Below are 19,563 nucleotides of genomic sequence, written 5' to 3' on the forward strand. Positions count from 1 at the left end.
GCAGAGGAATGGCGGGACTTACGCCGACGACGCGGAGAGTCTCCTCTCTAATCGGCGGTCGAAAGCCCAGCGGATTTCGACTTTCGGGGCTTGGAAACCGTACCAACAGAAAGCTTCTTCCGCTCCTGCGAGGCCTTCGATGTTAACAACTGGCAATCGTCACAGTCATCCGTGGCGTGGCCCTCACTGAGGCACCAGAAGCAGGCGTTGTGCGGGTCCTTAAGTGACATCTTGGAACCACAGTCCTGACACTTCCTGAATCCCGACCGCGGGGTAGAAGACAACGAAGACATGATATCTTCACAAACAAACAAGTTCGAAGAACCGATAGAAGTACTCAGAAGAACCGAGGCGTGCCGAGATCTCCAAAGCGAACACGTTCGCAGAATAAACGGAGCTGAGGCTGCAGGCGTCGTGCATCCTACTTATAACATCCGGTGAAGTCGGCTCGACGGAGGCCCTCAAGGATAGCGTATCGACATTGACGGAGGACGCAGACGCCGAATATTTTCCAAAGCAGCACAGCTGTGGTGATTACATGTCAGATGTGGAATACGTCGCAGGAACCAATCCCTTCGAATTGACAGTTACAGATTTACTTTGAAATCCCAAAAAAGTAAAATATCTTTTATATAGACAGGATTGGGCTTCTACAGTGGACACAATGCACTCTTATTCATCCTAGAGTCAAGTATGATCACAAAAAAGTTAGAATTACTGCCCCTTTAACAATCTATCCTCAGCCAGCAGTCAGGCCAATATTCATCCGTTTCAAGTGGAATTTGATCCAGACACGTGAACTACTGGCCAATTTAATGACTGCTCTCAATTGTCAACTTTTTTTTGCAACCATCTGTTAAAGGATAGAACCTCTAGAACATCGGATTGTATACTGCCCAGAATTAGACTGAAAGCACGAGGTGTAGGTCAATAACTATATGCCGCTTTGAGATTTTGAGGGTGCCCGTTGCTTTTGGCATCTGCGTTTATCAGGTCGAGTCACATCAACTGTGATAGCTGTGGTGGGGTTTTTATTCTCATTGAAGCTTGAACGAAATTATAGATACACTGATCTCCTTTTCTGCAAACAAATTTCTTGGATGCATTACTTGATGTTGTATTTTACAAATGAAATGTATGCTGTTCTCATTCCATTTTTATAAGATATGTTTCTATATGTTTTATATACATTTCAATGTTGTGTCATGTCAAAGGTTTGAAAATTAACCAGATGACAAAGAAAAATAAAAATAAAACACTGCACTGCATCATTATGTAGAGACCTGGCAAGTGGTATTTATCAGTAATGTCTGAGGCGCTTTTCTTTTTTTTTTTTAGGAGTTACAGTACAATCTTTAGGCTATTTGGGAATTCGTAATGTGGAATAAAGATCAGTTATGAACTTGGTAGCTTGTGCACATGGATTTTCTGTAACAGAGGCGGGCAAGTCGTAAGAAAAGCAGCGCCGAATGTCATGTACTTCCGCATAAGCGCATAAGTAAACATTTCTAAAACTGGAGGTTTTTTGGGCATTGTTTTGGAATATTCTATTGCAAGGCACAGGGTTTAATGGGGTACGTATCAGAATCATTCATTTTGATAAAAATGTACTACTCCATGCACGGCTTCCCAGAATGCACATTTTACTGGGTTACAAAGTGGGCATGATTAGTGCGGCAAACATTTTTGAAGTGTCCGTGAATGTAACAGAAGCGTGAGGTAAAGTGGCACCTTTTTTAATTCTTATTTATATGAACAAAGTGAATAATGCTGAAGTAGATTATAGTTCCCCGACATGTTAACTGTTGGTATTTTCCGCTCCTCATGCCTAAAATTAGGCCATTTTTCAGTGAATTATTTTTTTTGCCGTTTTTTGTCCAGCCCAACCTTCAGGGCTGCAAGAGTGCATAATTAAGTTGGGCGCACAAGCAGTTGGATATTATTGAAAACATGCACATCCAATCTGAAAACGAACCGAAGAATCTTTTACAGAAGCCGAGGAGGATCTCTTCTTCGTATCGTACAAGTCACGGTAAGCACTGCTCTGTGTAATACAAATCAAACAGCATTAGATCACCCCAACAAAGCACATCAAAAGGTACATCACGTAACATGCTTAAAATGGCATGGATGCATGGGCAACCAAAAACCCCTCTGCACACCATCTTCTCAACTTGAATTTGTTTTTGACAGTAACCCTCTCATGCAATTGTCTGAGCACACATGCACATTGGGGGTTGGGGAGTTGGTGGGGTGCACAAGAAAATCACATTTTCTGCTGAACCACAAAAATCAAATTCAATAGGCATGGATGTTACAATCATTTCCTGGTTAACAATGGTAAGTGCGTTAGCAATTTAAGTTAGCTGAAAATTGCAAGTGGTTATCTACAGCGCTGAGAAAATGTTACAACTAGGGGTAGTGTTGATTTTACCTGCTGGTAATATGGTTACGTCTTACGTTGGTCTTTATACAGGACAGCTTGCTAGCCCAATTGTCCTCAGTCGTACTTCTGTATTCTTTCACACACAAAGATTCAGTGGTGTGAAGACAACCTACTATAGCGGATTCTTTGCCCTATATTGGCCACAAACCTTACAGTACTCCCATTATTCTTAGCACTATCCTGGTCATCAACTATGGAACCATGATAAAATGCATTATTCCCTCCATCAAAACCTGACATTTTTATATTCAACTTTACTAGCTACGAATATAAATGCTGATTAGAAATGTTTCCGATTTGGAACACGGATTTCAGGGATAAATGTAATTAAGCATTTGATTGAAATCAGTGTAAGATTAGATGTTTTTGTATAGACTCATTTCAAAATATAAAGGTGGACCATTACAAAAAAAGCTAACCTAATCAAGATCATAATCATTGTACAATAAATAAGAGCCATGCGCCCATCTCTTATAACATATAACAGCTAAAGATGGCAGTACATTTTTATAATATTTACACAAAAAACGGTCCCTTCCGACCTCCAGCATTGTTAATGCTCATTAGGCAGCATCAATATGTGATGTTATGCAAACAGAGTGACATCACTTCCGCCCCAGCCATCTTGAATGACCAACATGCGATACAAACGCAGGATACCTTCACGCTATCCAATGGTCCCATAATGCATGAAGGACTCTTTCCTAGAGGACATTACATGAGCCCACTGGGAATACTAGCATTGATACCTGCAGGGAGGCAGATTTTAAATTTGCCAGCTACATTAAATAAATCCAATCCAAAATTGATAGTTGGTAGATTCAATACTCAAACATTGACCATGTTAGTATTACTTCTAGTTGGAATTCTCTTTAATAAAGAAACTAATGAATAATGAGGATTACTCTAGTTAATGATTCTATCTCAGTATCTAGAGTGGAAAAGCAAGTTCTGAAGATTACGATATTTTGTTAAGGCATTTATAAATCAGCATTTAGGTTTATTGGCAATAATGTACTCAATGGGTTTAAGTTATGTATACTGAAGTGACATATTTCAGAAACAAGTTAAACATAGGAGAAAGCCACCTGAGGAACTTTTCACACTGAACAGTAAGGCGGTACCTTACCTTAGTTGTAATTAACAAATAAAATTAGCCAGTAGTAGTGTATTACGTTGTACTTTACCTGTAAGAAGACTGGGGTATTGCCCTGCCCTGAAGAAGGGTTTACAAGAGACCCAGCATGCTTTGCCGACGAAATTGAAGTGGAAATGCAAAATGAATTTTGTGATATGTTACCAGTCGATCAAGAGCTATTGGTACAACTCTGGATTCAAAATGCATCTTATTCTAAAATATCTTCAATATAATTTACTGTAATACAATGAGTTCAACTATTACAGGTTTCTGCTTTTCAATGCTCACTAAGGGCCTGATTCATAGAGCATTTTCCAATGGGATCGTACCATTATAAAACACTTCTGTGAATAAGGCTCTTAGAAAATTATTATTATACAAAGAATTAATTATTTTTAGAAATGGCTTAAACATAATTGAAATACAAAAAGGGACTTTGATCCCAATCAGAGAGCAAGGAAGCTTCATCAGGGTGTTCATGTAAAGGTTTGTGAATCTGGTAATTTGGCAAGGTCACTAGGATCCATGTCTTCTTGCACCTAGAAATGTCGAGAATAAGCTTCAGTGTTTATGTAATTAGTGGCGGAAAGCTACCATTATTTAATTTGGTGTATTGAGTTTAAACAGTAGCCATGTTGGAATTTCATCAGTAAATGATATACCAATCAAACTCTAGGCTGTGGGTGGCAGTTTCGGCTGAAGACTTACGGTACACCTGCAAGATAGAAGGTTAAACTAACTCTACCTGCAGATGTAGAGACAGTCTGCCTCCCACCGGGGTGTTGCGAGTCAAGACCTCAGAGATTTTGAGGCGGCTGAAGCAGCGGCTGATGATAAAGTAGTTGTTGCTTGTGCAGGCTTTGCACCTTTCCCTCGTCCACCACGAGGGAATCCTCTTTGACCAGCCATTCCTCTCGCTCTTCCAACTGAGGAATAGTAGCAAAAGGATCTACCCCTCCAAAAAGGTCCACTGCGGCGAAAAGGCTGAGGGTGCCTGATGGCGGCACCTAGAGACGTGGCTGCTGCCTCCGAGGTCTGCAGCTTCTCAAGGCTTGGTCAGCCTTGCTGCCAAAAGATGAGATCAGTCAAAAGTCATTAAGGAGTCTAGACTGCACGTACAGTGCAAATCCACACTTTTTAACCATGCAATCTTGCGTGTCGCGGTGCTTGCTGCCATGGCTCTGCTGATATGGACAGCAGAATCCAAACCTGACTGTAGAAACTCACAGATGGCCTCTTTCCACATATTTTATAATGGCCAGGAAGCCGTCTCCATCATCCCCTTTGGGAATATGTTCAACTGCCATGGATACACAGTCCCATAGGGTAAAGGTACATTTTGCAAGGGAGCATGTTGAGTTGGCAGACTTGAGAGCCATGCTCCCGGCAGAAGAGACTTTCCTTGACCAGGCGTCTATACGCTTATCCCGATCTGGTGGCGTGGTCTGATAAGCAGCTTGCTTGGAGGTAGCGATTGCTGCTTGCACCACTAGGCTTTCTGGGGTAGGATGTTTACACAAAGAGCTGGGGTCACTACTTGACGGCCTATATTTGTCAAATTTTTATTTACTGCCAGACTTGATTCTGGTGCGTCCCAGTTTGCATTTACTCTTTTGTAGAGAGACATGAAAAGGTAGGATTGGATCCATTTGAGGACCTTTATCCTGGATATCCATGAAGTCAACCTGTTCGAACGGGAGGGCAGGCCTGCTCCATCCCAGAGAAATCAGTGACCCTGGTCATTAATTGCCTGTAGGAGGCATCTGCGTAGTCATGTGGGTCTGGCATGCCAAAATCCAACTCTGATGAGGTGTCCACCCCTCTTGCTGTTTGTAAATTCATGCAACCTAGATTCCTCTGATATATAACTATCAGGAACATTAGGTGTGCCATATTGTAATCCAAAAAGATGGATCATGGTCGTCTGAAAGCTAATTGTCTTCATAAATCGACGTGAGATTTGAAAAAATCCTTTCTTGGCAATGGTGTAAAGGATTTTTGAATGTTTGGTAAAGGAGTCGATGGCTTCGAGCCAGATGCCAATGGAGTCGTCACCAAACTTGATTTTGGCGTTGATGTCTTCAATGAAGACGTCTTGGGCATCTATGGCGCCTATGGCGTATAATGTCTGTGATGGACTTCGATGACTCCACAGAGTCTTCAATGACTTCATCATGTCGAGGCCTCTACGGCTCTCTATTAGAATCTGGCCTTTGTCCCGGGGCTCGAGGGATTTGGTCCTTTCCTTGCCGACTTCAGAAGGCGCTATGGGAGCATGGCCTACTTGCTTTGAGGGATTTTGACTCTCAAAAATTAAGCATTTCCTGCCTGAATGATTCCCATTCAGCTGGAGTAGAGGCCTAAGTAGGGCAAGATGTACTCTTCTCTGGAGAGGAGTCGGACCAGGAAGACAAAGTAAGCGATTTATGATGCCTTTTTTTATGATGGCTTTTCTTCGATTTCGTCGATGACGAGGAGTGACTAGAGCCAGTCCGCGACTTAAACCTTTGCGCTTTCTTCCGTCACGAAGAGCGGTCTCTCGCTTCGTCGGAGGAATGTTTTTTTCGACAGGGTAGTTGAAGGGGATTTTTTTGGGGGAGCCTACCGACTGCCAATTTCCCTTTAAACTCCATCAGAGCTTTTGCAGTCATCAATTGACACTTCTGACAGGTCGAGGTCTTGTGTTACACACCAAGGCACCACAAGCACACCTGATGTGGGTCTGACATTTTAGCGCTGCAGTCTTATTTCATTTCTTAAACCCAGTCTTCGGAGCCAAAGACAAAAGACATTTGCCACAATTTCGAAGTAATGATATGAAGTGTGCTGTAGTTTGAGAAGTGATGGCTTACTCGGAAAAACGGAACTGAAGCCAAACGGCACTGCGGGTGCATCTATACCGTCAATAACGTCATCCTCGAGACAGAGGCCCCCGAGGGACATTGAGTAGACTGCATCGATGCACAGCGCCCTCTGCCGAATTTCATTTCCGAAGCAGCTGAAGCTGGATATAGGAGATATAGATGAGGAATATGTGGGAGGACACAATCCATATGAAGGGTGCTTGTTACGGTGCTGTACTAAAGTCCACTCCCAGTAACAACTCTCCAACGTGGAACTTTGCCACCCTTGGAAATCATGCTTGATAAAAAAATATTTGGGTGCTAGCTAAGTTAGGAGCTTGTTCCCCACGTATCATGGTCATCGAGAGTTATTTCTCCAATCCAAATCACAATTTTCCATGGATCAAAATTACCAATCCTCTCTTCTCGCCAGAGGAAGCAAAACAGTTAAGTGCTATAAGGGCGTGATTGAAGCCTATGCTAATCACTGAGCAATCAGTGGATGTCCTGGAGGCAGGCAATGTTAACAGCCATTTCTAATAAATAAAGCCTACAACACATAGAAATACTATTTTAAGGGTAGTCGTTCACAGGATGAAATATCAGTGTGAATTACATTACAGACAAATCACTGACTGATTGGGTAGCGTGCCAGGCCACAAGGTACGCTTAAACAAGAACATACCATTTTAATGAGACCCAAGCAATATGCTGAAAGTAATGCCAATCATCAACTCACAGTGGTTGTTGGCAGAAGAAATTTTCAGCAGCATCAATGTACCCATTTCCTCCCTCAAATGTCCACCTTGTATGCCCCAAACCTTCAAAGTTAACCATAAGCAAACGTTAGCATAACATTTTCACCCTAAGCTCCCAGAAGTACCACTTGAACATTCAATTTATAGCTATAATGCAAAACTACCAACCCTCACTAGGAAGGACGAGCAATGAACTACCAAAGAACTTGTTCTACAATCTAGTAGCACCATGGAAACAAAAGACAAGCAAACCTGGGATAACCAAATCAGCTTAAGCCGGTCATAATATACAATGCATTCTTCTTTTAAGACAGTCTGTGGAGGAATGCCTGCAACATCTGTGTTAAAAACACCTCGAGTCTGTTACCCAGCTGCAGTCGAGTCATTTTCAGAAGGCATGTCATCCACAAGACCACCCAGGGACTGCAGCTACCATTGAGAATATTATTTTGCATCCTTTCCAGAGTCAAGACAACTGTCAATGTAATCCTCAGCTGCATCAGATGCCCATCTGTTGGAGCTGGAAGGTGATCAGTTTCATCGGATCTTGTTTTTGGAATAGTATGCTGATCCTGCTTTTTAAACAGGAGTATATTAGCCCCAAAAGGTAATATCCCCCCAGGTGCATATTTTAGACTGGAGGCACTACTGCAATTGTAAAGAACTGACTGGTGTGTATATGGAACAAGTTACTTACCTGTAACTGTTGTTCTCCAGCATGGGTCTGGCATGGATTCACATGCTCATGAATATTCCCCGCCGTCAAGCTGGGAATCCTCGGTAAAGAAAAAACCAGTATCAGTTTCGTTTCTGATCTGTCTTTCGTAGAAGTAACCAATCACTGGTCTCTGCGTCATACTGACCACAGCCAATGACTGCCCTCTACCTAAGCACCGCCTCTGGCAGCCATCTTCAGATTTGGAAGCACGTGAAGTGGCAGTATGACCAAGTGAAGAGCCGCAGAGGGGTAGGCGGGAGGGTTCGCATGTGAATCCATGCCAGACCCATGCTGGAGAACAACAGTTACAGGTAAGTAACTTGTTCCTTCTCCAGCATGGGGTCTGGCATGGATTCACATGCTCATGAATAAAGAATACCTAGCAGTACACACATGCACAACCACGGGAGGTGGCAAAGGCTCAACATTAAGCATTACATCAAACTCAACATTAAGCATCTTACCTCCTCACCAGGCTCACCTCAGGCGAACAGGTTGCGCAGCACTGCTTGGCCGACCCTGGAATCCCGATCGACGCAGTAGAATTTCGTGAAGGTGTGCGTCGACCTCCACGTAGCAGCCCTGCATATGTCCAGCAGGGGCACACCAGAAAGGAACGCCGTGGTAGCTGCGATCGCTCTGGTGGAATGGGCTCTCGGACGGCCAGGCAGCGGTCGGTTTGCCAACCGATGACAGTACATGATACAGCCGGAGAGCCATCTGGAAAAGGAAGCCTTCGAGAGAGCCTTCTCCTGATTGACAGGTCCAAAGTTCACAAAGAGTTGTGACGTCTTCCGAAAACACTTTGTGCGGTCCACGTAGAACTTCAGCGCTCTAGCCACATCCAGCGAGTGCAAAGTCCTCTCAGCCGGCGACGAAGGCGACGGGAAGAACACAGGCAACACCAAGGGTTCCTTGAGATGGAAGTCCGACGGTACCTTGGGCATGAAGGAGGGGTGCGTCCTGAGCACTATCCTCGTGTCGTGAAAAGTCAAGTACGGGGCCTTGCAGGAAAGGGCCTGGATCTCTCCCACCCGTCGTGCGGAGGTGATGGCCACAAGAACGCTGTTTTCCACGACAGAAACTTCAACGGGGCCGAGTGCAGAGGCTCGAACGGAGGCCCCATGAGCTTGGTCAGCACCACGTTGAGCTCCCACGCCAGGGCCGGAGCCTTCACCGGCGGGAACGATCTGAACAGTCCCTTCATAAACTCTTTCACCAGACGATGAGACCACAAGGACGTCCGCCCCGTGGTTCTGGTGTATCTGGAGATCGCAGCAAGATGAATCTTGATGGACGCGTGTGCCAGTCCAGCTTTGGCCAGCGTCAGCAGGTACGGCAGTACCTGGGGAGCCGTAATCCGTAGAGGGTTAATCTTCTGTGCGTGGCACCAGACAGAGAACCTCTTTCATTTGTGTCCGTAGCATTTAAGAGTCGAGGACGCCCTGGCCTTTGCAAGAACCTCTCTGCAGTCGGCCGGTATGTCGTATCCTCCAAACTCTAGCGCTGCAGGAGCCAGGCCTGCAAGTTCAGCGATTTCGGATCGTGGTGGAGGATGGCGCCTCCTTCCCTGGAGAGTAGATCCGCGTCCACCGGCAGCTTGATTGGCGGGGACGTTGACAAGTCCAGAAGGTCCGGGAACCATATCTGCCTCGGCCACGCAGGTGCGACGAGGATCATCCTGCACCGTGACCTCTTGAGCTGGTTGACGAGCCGGATTAGCAGTGGCAACGGAGGGAACGTGTAGAGGAACAGGCCCTCCCAGGGGAACGAGAAAGCATCGCCCATGCTCCTCGCCTGGGGAAACCTGCTGGCGAACCTCCGGCACTTGGAGTTCGTCGTCGTCGCGAACAGGTCGATCTGGGGTGTGCCCCACCGTCGGAAGAGGCGATCCACTAGATCCTGCCGTAGTTCCCACTCGTGGCACGAGCGCAGCTCCCTGCTGAGTGAGTCGGCGATGGTGTTTTTTATCCCTGCCAGATGAAACGGCACCAGAAACATCCTTTGGGCGACGGCCCAATGCCACAGGTCCTGCGCCTCCTTGGACAGTGCTGGGGACCTGGTTCCGCCCTGTTTCCTGATGTAAAACATGGTGGTGGTGTTGTCGGTGAAGATCCTCACCACCTTGCCCTTGAGGGACGGAAGGAAGGACCTGAGGGCCCAGAACACTGCACGGAGCTCCAGGACGTTGATATGGAGGGACTTCTCCGTCGGGAGCCAGAGGCCTCTCGCGTGCAGATTCTCGGTGTGCGCTCCCCACCCTTCCAGGGAGGCATCCGTGGTCACTGTCTCCTGGTGGTCTGGGGTCTGGAAGTCCATGCCGGCCGTCAGATGCGCGCGGGTGCCCCACCACCGGACCGCTCGGCGGAAACTCTCGTCGAGTGTGATCCTCTCCTCGAAGCCGCCCGTCGTTTGGATCCAGCGCGCGTCCAGGAACTCCTGCAACGGGCGCATCCGGAGCCTGCACATGGGAATGAGGTAGATGCAAGAAGACATCATTCTGAGGAGGGACTTGATGGACCTCACCTTGGCCGCGTCGGAAGCCAATATCCGCTGTACCTTGCCTAGGATGGACCTGGTCCTTTCCTCCGACGGGGAGGCCAGAAGGGACACTGTGTCGAGCTTCGCTCCCAGAAACAGTGCGTTTTGCACGGGTACCAGGTGGGACTTGGCGTAGTTCACGGAGAATCCCAGGTCCGTGAGAAGTTGGACGGTCCTTGCCGTGTGCTCCACGGCGAGCTCCCTCGTCTTGGCTCGGATGAGCCAGTCGTCCAGGTAGGGGTAGACGTGGATCCCCTCGCGGCGTAGCTGCGCCGCCACCGGTGCAAGGCACTTGGTGAATACCCTGGGTGCCGACCGTAGTCCGAAGGGGAGGGCTTTGAACTGGTAGTGACGCCCTTGGACCACAAACCTGAGGAATTTTCGGTGCCCCTTTAGGGTGGGAATATGGAAGTAAGCATCCTCCAAATCCAACGACGACAGGAAGTCTCCTTCCTCCAGCTGACCCAGGACGTGCTGGAGGGTGACCATCCGGAACTTCTGTGCCTTGATGAACTTGTTCAGACGTCGCAGGTCTAGGATGGGGCGCCATCCTCCCGTCTTCTTCACGAGGAAGTATCTCGAGTAAACTCCGGAGCCCCGAAGCCTCTTTGGGACGAGTTCGATGGCGCCCTTCCTGAGCAACGCCTTTACCTCCAGGAGAAGCTGAGGGACGTGAAGCTCTCTCCTGGCCACGGGGGGGACGCGCGGGCACCTTCTTTGAAACTCGAGCGCGTGGCCCCGGGCCAAGGCATCCAGCACCCAACGGTCGGTGGAGATGGACTCCCACACGCTGACGAAGCTCGCCAGCCGGCCTCCCACCGGGGTGCTTCGGTGGGGGCCCGACCCCAGGGCCTGTTCAATCCTGTTTCGACGAGGCTTTGCCGCCTTGACCTCCTTGGCGACGACGGCGGGGTCCTCCAGACTTGCCTCGTCCTCTGTAGGCCTCTTGAGACAACGAGCGGGCCGCTTGAAGGTAGGTAGAGAAACCGCCGCCGGAACCTTTGGAGGCGCCCTTGCCTCCGCTGCTCCGAAAGGGCGTCCGTCGTTGCTGTAGAACACCAAGGGCCCGGGCCGTCTCAGTGTCCGCTTTAATGGCCTGAAGGGAATCGTCCACTGTTTTCCCAAACAGGTTGTTCCCATCGAACGGCATGTCCAGGACTCTGGTCTGTACGTCTTGACGGAAGTCCGTAGCCTTGAGCCATCCACGCCGCCTAAGGCACACGCCGTTGCCCAACTGGCGAAACCCAGTGTTGGCGATGTCCGTCGCAATAGTGATGGCGTGGTCCGACGCCACCTCACCTTCCTGTAGGATCTCCAGGGCATCCGCCCTCTTGTCGTCCGGTAGGAAGTCCAGAAGGGGAGCCAGTTTGTACCATAGCTCCCTGTCGTAGCGGGCCACGATAGCCAAGGCGCTGGCCGCTTTAATCGTCGTCGCTGCAGACGAGATGACCCTGCGTCCCATAGCGTCCAATTTCTTTCCCTCGCCGCCCGGTGGGGAAGTCGAAGTGGAGGCCGCACCCCCCCCCGCTTTCTTCCTGGCCGCCGCGGCGTCCGGAGTAGGCTGCGCCCGGAGGCACAGGCTGGCCGCGTCCGGGACCCGGTACTTCTTTTCGTACCGGTCTCTTCCAGCTGGCGTCGTGGAAGGGTTCTTGAGGAGGGCGAGGCCCTCATCCCAAATGTCGTCCAGTAGAGGCACCGCGAGGACCGTCTTCCTCTTGGCCTCGCGCCGTTGATAAAGGAATCCTTCCTTTTTCTTCTCCTCAGGGCAGAGTTGGAAAAGCTCGGATGCCCTGGCGATCATGGAGTGGAACGATCCAATCTCGTCGGGCGGAGAGGCCCTGGTGGGAGGTGACGACGGGAGATCCTCGTCGTATACCTCGTCGTCCGTACCCGTCGCTGCCGTGTCAGTCCCCGTATCATCCCCTCGGGTGGACGGGGAGGAGGGCTGGGCGGGTCGCGACGGCTGAAAAGGAGGTGGAGGGTGAATCCTCCTTTTCTTGGGAGGGGGAACACCCGAAGGTCCCGGTTCAGGATCCCCCGACGGGAGAGGCTCCTCCGTCGGCAACGGTAGTCTCGTCCTTATCTCTGAGCATAAGGACTGTATAGCCAACAAAATGGCCGCCGAGTTGTCTTGCGGCGCTGGCAGAGGGGAATCCGACGGGCGATCAGGGGCCCCGTCGGCACCCTCGACGCTGTCGTCGTCACCTGCGTCGGGCTCCATCCCGACGGGCCTGTCTTCTTCCACGCCAAGGCCGTGGCTTAAGACCTCGATCAGCTCTTCCTCTGAAGCCGAATCTACGACGACGCCCTGCCCCCCCCCCTTTTTCTTCCCCGCCAGGGATTTCACAGGGGTCCTATCGATGGGCACAAAAGAGGACTCCCTCCGAGGTGGCAGGGAGACTGAGCCCCGAGGTTGCCACCACTGGTGTAGCCTCCACAGGCTGAGCCAGGGCCGCCGCGACAGTATCGATAGAGGGCTTGGCCGGATGGATTAAGGCCTTCACCACCTTAGGTGCGCTCACCGCCTTATCCTTGAGGGGGGGGGGACACTGCCTCGCTCCCCCTCCGATGGGGCCTTCGAGCTCGACCGGGGCCTCTCCAGGAGCTTCGCCGGGTGCTCGCCCTTCCTCTTACCCGACCCAGAGCGTTGGCTCGTGGCTGAAGGTGCCGGGGAGGGTGCGCCCTGCCTGGCGCCCGTAGAACCCGACCGTTCGGCGCTCCCGGTGCCAGCGGACTCGCGGTGCTTGGCCTTGTGTTGGACCCCCGTCGCTGGGGCGTCCTCAAAGGTCTTAGAAGACCGCTCAGATTTCTTCCTCTTCTTCTCGCCTGACGGGCTCTTCCCTTCCAGCCAGTTGGCGAGGCGTTGGTGGCGGTCCTTCATGGTCCGCTCCGACATATTGCTGCAAAACGCACAGTCCTTCTCCACGTGCGTCTTGTCCTCATGTAAGCAGTAGAGACAAAAGGAGTGCTCGTCCTCCTTAAAGACGTTCTGCAGCTGGCATCCAGGGCAGACCCTGAATAGCTTTCCGGGCGTCGAGCTTCCCTTCTCCTGGGCCATGTCCGGGCCTGAGAAGCTTCTGGAGTCCTCCAAAACGTAGCTTGACGAAATCTTCACCCTTGAGGGGCGCAGACGAATCCGACACGGGTCCCCGTTGATCAGATGGAGAGTCGGTGGAGCTTGAGGCTCTTTTGACCGAAAAAACGAAATGTTTGAGCAAAAAACGTGAAAAAATAGCACTAACGCTCGAGAGCAATAGCACGAGGATCCCAACACATGAACGTGCGGTAAAAATCTGAAGATGGCTGCCAGAGGCGGTGCTTAGGTAGAGGGCAGTCATTGGCTGTGGTCAGTATGACGCAGAGACCAGTGATTGGTTACTACTACGAAAGACAGATCAGAAACGAAACTGATACTGGTTTTTTCTTTACCGAGGATTCCCAGCCTGACGACGGGGAATATTCATGAGCATGTGAATCCATGCCAGACCCCATGCTGGAGAACGGGTGGATAGCCCTTTCTCTTTGGGAGTTTAAGAACACTGACATTTCAATGGTCATACCAAGAGAGTTTGTGTCCAGGATATTTGAAGAGGTACTGGATGTATCCCTGGAGATTAGTAGGCTGTAACCAAAGAAGATGCCTCATCTAACAAATACCCATATCGCCAATCTCCAGTCCACTTTTTGAAGGGTTAACTGAGGGCAGATTTGGAGATGTGCCCAGCCAGCCTCAATTTGGCACATCAAACTAGTAGAATCAGAAAGCCGAAGTGTGTCTCTATATAGAATAGCTTCTAGAGAATAAATCTATGAACCTGCGCGTGGTCCTCTTGTGCATGACTTCATGCTTGTGGAATAGGGGCACTGTTTTGGGATATGTAGGTGTGAAAAGAGTTGTTTTATAGCAATATTTAAAGGTCTCTCTTTCGGTGTGGTACAATGGGAGTTCATATCTGGACCAGTCTCTTGCAATGCCATAAACCCCACTTTAATTGTATCCTTAATTTGACAGATGGCATGGATTTGTGGACTGTAGGGCACTGGCTTTCGAGTCCTGCTCATGCTGTATGGCAACATTATAACGTTGGGGATAATTAATTCTCATTTCTATTGCGCAGCACACCGGCACTTTAGACATATTGATTTAGCAATCATGCAGGCCAGTAATATCCATCAACAAAGCTGTGGACTATTGAGACAGATCATCCTATCTTGCCCCATTATTGGTGTTAGCTGCAAGGGTGGGAGCGTGCCCATTAAATAGGAATTGCAGCTCACCAGTGTGAACAAGATTGTGTGGGTAATTTGAGACAAGAAGCAGACTCACTCATTAAAATAAAGGTGATTTGTTAAAAAACACTTAATTGCACAGTAAGGGGTAAATGCAGGACGGTAGGTCTTAGCATTCAGAGACTATTGGCTGAAAAAATTATAATCTTTAGTTGGTAGACAACCCTGGGCAGAACAGCACCATCACTGGGGCACCAGGAATGTTCTTTAGTGCTGTGAAAAACCAGAGGGTGTTTCACTGCCTAGACCCAGGGGATACCTTACTCAGGTGGCCAGGGCACAGCAATCACCTTTGGATCCAGACCCTGGGGGTGGACAAGTAAGAGAGGATCACCTGGGTGAGGGGGTCCTCAAGGAGTGGGGGAGGAACAGCCGATGGCGAGACATTGTATCCCCCCTTTCCAAATACCCCTGTCCCATCCCATTTTATAGGATATACCAACTACCCAGATACCCCTTTCCTACACAAACACTGAGCCGAGGAAGAGGTTGAAGGCTAAAAGGAATACCAACCATGCAATACATTGGATATGCCCCACTAATAAGATCAAGTTCCTGACCCTGCCTGATCTCAACTACAAACACTTGATACCCATTAGCTCTTCCCACATGGTTAAAAAGGTGGGACACAGACACTCTGGCAAGGCAATGAACGGGAAGGAGCAGTTTTTCCCGGGCGACAGCAAAACAGGCAGAGCAACAGGCCTAGGGACGGAACCGAGGTACGGAGACACCTTGGATACCCCAGTGAGAGATTGTGACCTCCAAAGGGCCTTGAAAGTTGCGCAAGTAAGCCCAGCCAGATAGAAGAGACAAACCTCTTTTGCGTTTCAAGGATACCAGCCATCCTTTCAGGTGAACGGCAGAGATGGGAAGGTGCAGCAGCAGTTGTGGCATCAGCCTTGACTTCAGGATCAAAACCGAGAAAGACTGAAATGAATTAACAGCCAGTAAGTTGATGAAAGCAATCAAAATCCAGTCTGTGTTAAAAGAAACTTGACAGCAACAGTATCCGACAAATGAAGGTTGCGTGTGTGCCGATAAGACGCGAGAGAAAGCAAAGCATAGTAAAGAACTGTAAATTAAAGATACAAAGTAACAGAGTGGTCCGACAAAATAAGATTGCCCAATCTGAAATGGCCGATGCCAGAGAAGCGGCGGAAAGAGAAAGAAACTAAGATGCAAGATTTGAACTGTAGGTTTGATCCCGTCAGAGGAAAACCTAGATGTGATGGATATCTTTGAATTTTCAAAGAAGTACTGTGCTCTTATCTACTACCAAGGGGCCTTGGTGTAGTATAGGAAAAGTGACTTTTGGAGAAAGAAGGTCAAAGTGAGGTAAAAGCAACAGCCTTGCAGTTTCGAAAGTCTTCGACAGTGGAAGGAAAGTGAAAGGAGGCTTGAGCCTGAGAGGGGGAAGCCTATGAAGGTGTGACTGAAGCTTGGGGAAGGGAACCCCGACAAATTGTTATTAAGACTTGTAAAGCGCACATTCACACAAGGGCATCTAGGCGCAAGGATGTCCACAGTTCAGTGGAGGCAGCCCTCAAGATTGGATAAAATGTTCTGTATTTAGCAGACGGCGGAAGCCCAGGTGGTTCTCATTCATCCTCAGTTGAAGGGGGAAGACTGTTCCATAGTTTACTAGCAGCTATGGAAAAAGTCTAATTAGCTGAAGGCGAACACTGGGAACCTGAACCAAGCGACCATTGCCAGAACGTAAAGGATGACTGGGAATATAGGGTTCAAATTTGCCAGAAAATAAATAAATAAATCGGCCCCAACTTGATAATAGGCCAGAAATTGTGATTGAAAGGATTGAGCCCTGTGGAGGAACCCTGTAGTCAATTGTGGTAACCAAAAGGAAACAAACTTGTGTTGAACTGTATTAGTGAGAAAAAGCTGAGAGGTCCAGCAGATAAACCAGTGACTTTTTGTGGAAAACCAAGTGGGCTATGGTCCACGAAATTAACTGCATCCTTGTGTCCGAAGCCAGAGTGTGTTTCAAGGTCCAAGTGGGCCACCCTAACCCGTGCTACAAACGTCAGGAAGGGAGTTTACTCAGCCATACTGACATTTCTTTTGAACACCGATTTGCCTTTTTGCATTACACATTCCCTTTACACATTTATTGTATTAGAAAGAGGGCAGGCATTAGGTTTATTAGTATAGGCCATTTTATTTTGACTAAGGACTGACTAGGACTGTATTTTCTTTTGTTTGATGGTCAAGAATACTTACATCTTAGTTATAGGGCAAGATAGTAGGAGTTTTACAACCACTTTTAAACCATCAATAAAGGTTTTGAAACTTGCAGCTCGTGTCCGTGTCTACTTGTGAAACCATGCCTCCCCCTTCCCCCACAGTGCATACCGGGAACTTGGAAGACACAGGCAGCACGATGAGGGAGCTTTGGCCTATCTTGCCAACTGGGAAAGTGGGAACAGCTCAATTAATTATTTAAGAGATGCTCAGGCATACCAATACGGGACCAGACAAGAACAAAGTGTTTGAGCAGTTCTATAGAAGACTGCATACTCAGCAGATGAGGGAAGATTGGGACAAGGTGCAGGACCAACTTGATGAGGCGGATGTGCCAAAATGGAGCAATGAGGACAGTGCGGTACTGGATTCCCAATTCAAAATCAGAGACCAGTTGCACCATTGAACAACCAAGGAAGGACAAGATACCTGGGGGAGATCGCTTCCCAGTGGAGTTAAGCGAGAAGATAACACTCAGAATGCAGATCCTTCCTTCCCCTTTCCATGACCAATTGAGGAAAGACCCTGGGCAGTGTTAGGGAGAATTCTCATTCTATGGCCAATTTTCCTTACCTATAGAGTCCCCCAGCAGAGCTTTGCTGGATTTGAAGGGTGTGTGTTTTTGCTCCTTCTAAGAGTGAGACTCTTTTTCCCACTCTTAGGCATTTTTGCTCTGTGTGTTCTAGGCTATTTTTGTGTTTAATGATGTCTATGGGGTTTCTTTCACCTCCATAGGAACCATCTTTATTCACATGTGTTACTCAGCACCCTCCGTGCAGTGACACAGGGGTGTCGTAGCGACCCCCAAACAGACTCCATACCCTGGGACTGACTGTCTCCCAGGGCATGTAAAGTCCCAATTGACTTTACATGTCAATTTTTATGAACTAAACCAGTACAACCCATCTTACTATGGAGGTACTGGGAAGGGTTAATAGCTTTTCCCTTATGTTCATTTTCGAGAGGGTACCGAAAGTCCCCCTCAAATGTTTCCGGCTGGTGGCAGTGGTTACTACAGTAAATATTCGACCGCGAATATTTAGGCTACCACTTTCTCTGACAGCCTCTAACATACCGCCGGTTTATTTTTATATTAACTATACTCCGGTAAGTTTTATTTGCCAGAACTTTAATATAAACTTCTTTCTCGTGTCTTTCTCTAAACTCCTAACGCAGGTCGGGGATCCTTTGTTCGTCCGTTTGGCGGGCTTCTGCCAAGAAGCCCTCCTTTCGGAGCCACTGAGTGTGGGGTGGGTCCATTGTGTGGGAGGGGTAGTAGGACCCCTGGACAGGGTTGCCTCAGCAACCCATGTCGCACTCTATCCTGATAGGCTGGAGGGTCTCCCGCCAAGGATGACCACTCCACTGTGTGAGTGACAGCGAGGCTGTATAAATGGAGCTCTTTTTGCATAAAAGCAAGGTCCTGAGGACTGGAAGAGCAAGACGTCGCCACTGGAACTAAGAAGCCGAAGAGGAGAGAAGCCAAAGACACCTGTAACGATTGAACCACCAGTGTAGCCCTGCTGCAGCGTCTCACCACTTTTCTCCACACGATGAGAAGATCACCTGCAAGAGCCTTTTTCCCTTGAGCTGGTGGGGCCAACCAGTTTGCCAATCGCCTTCCTGGACCTGCCTTGGTCAAATCGCCAGTACCCTGTACTTGGAGGCCGGATAGCCAGGCACCAGTCCACCCGGACTGCGATTTAGCGGAGCGCACCTTTTATCCGTCGGGCAGCACCGCGGCTGGTTTCATCCCTGGGTAGTGCAGTAACTCAAACCTTCCTCCACGACGAGAGCCTCTCTTCCTCTGCTGGATCCCCTGAACTGCAGGAACTACCAGGAACAACCGCCACCGGAGGAGCCACTTCATTTTAAAGGTACATTGTTCCGCCAGGCCGACCTTTCTTCACAGTAGCATTAAAGGTGTTTTAAATCCTTTACTTACCTATTGGGTTGGCCGCCCCTCTCTCTTAACATTGTCTTTCACCTTCTGCATCCACCTTTTCGAAATCGTTAACCAAAGACCTGACTACAGCTACAAGAACATTTTGCCCCTGGGCCCATGCCCTGTGCCACTGACTCTGGCACAGGCCTACTGACTCTGGCTACATTTGTTAGAACTGCCTTCTTTAGATTGCTTCTCAACTAGAACTGTGTTGGTGCACCTGCTTCTTATAACTACCATTTTCTTCCCCTTTCTAAACATTGTGAAATGCCATTTTGCTCAGTTTTCATTTAAGTATTTCCTATACTGATGCACTGTCTTGCTTAAACTAGTTCACAAACGTATGGGAAGTGTTGCTACGGTGTGTAAGAAGGTATTTCTGTATAACTTGTGCTTTCCCTCCCTTGTGAGAAATTGCTAGAGTATCCCTTGTGTGTAGTTTTCACTGTGCCGTTTTGCTCAGTTTTCACTCTGGTTCACTTGGTCTACAATTTAACTAGGGGTTGTGCCTATTTTTCTTTGACTTATTTTAACTTGCTTGATGACTGTGATAAATGTGTTTTATTAGAAGTGTATAAAATAATGATATATCTACTTTTTAATACAAAGCTTTGTTCAGTGT

At 48.4% G+C, this 19,563-nt stretch overlaps 1 protein-coding gene across 3 annotated transcripts in view; it reads right to left on the bottom strand.

Moving 5' to 3' along the window:
• Positions 1–19,563, bottom strand: part of LRRFIP2 (LRR binding FLII interacting protein 2) — a 1,092,194-nt gene that overhangs the window by 661,458 nt on the left and 411,173 nt on the right. For all 3 annotated transcript variants that reach the window (XM_069613205.1, XM_069613206.1, XM_069613204.1), the window contains exon 9: positions 1,976–2,044. In XM_069613205.1, coding sequence (XP_069469306.1) covers positions 1,976–2,044 — 69 coding nt within the window. The remainder of the gene's footprint in view (positions 1–1,975; positions 2,045–19,563) is intronic.

The sequence above is a fragment of the Ambystoma mexicanum genome, chromosome 5p (assembly GCF_040938575.1).
Source record: "Ambystoma mexicanum isolate Mex_15411 chromosome 5p, UKY_AmexF1_1, whole genome shotgun sequence".
NCBI lineage: Eukaryota > Metazoa > Chordata > Amphibia > Caudata > Ambystomatidae > Ambystoma > Ambystoma mexicanum.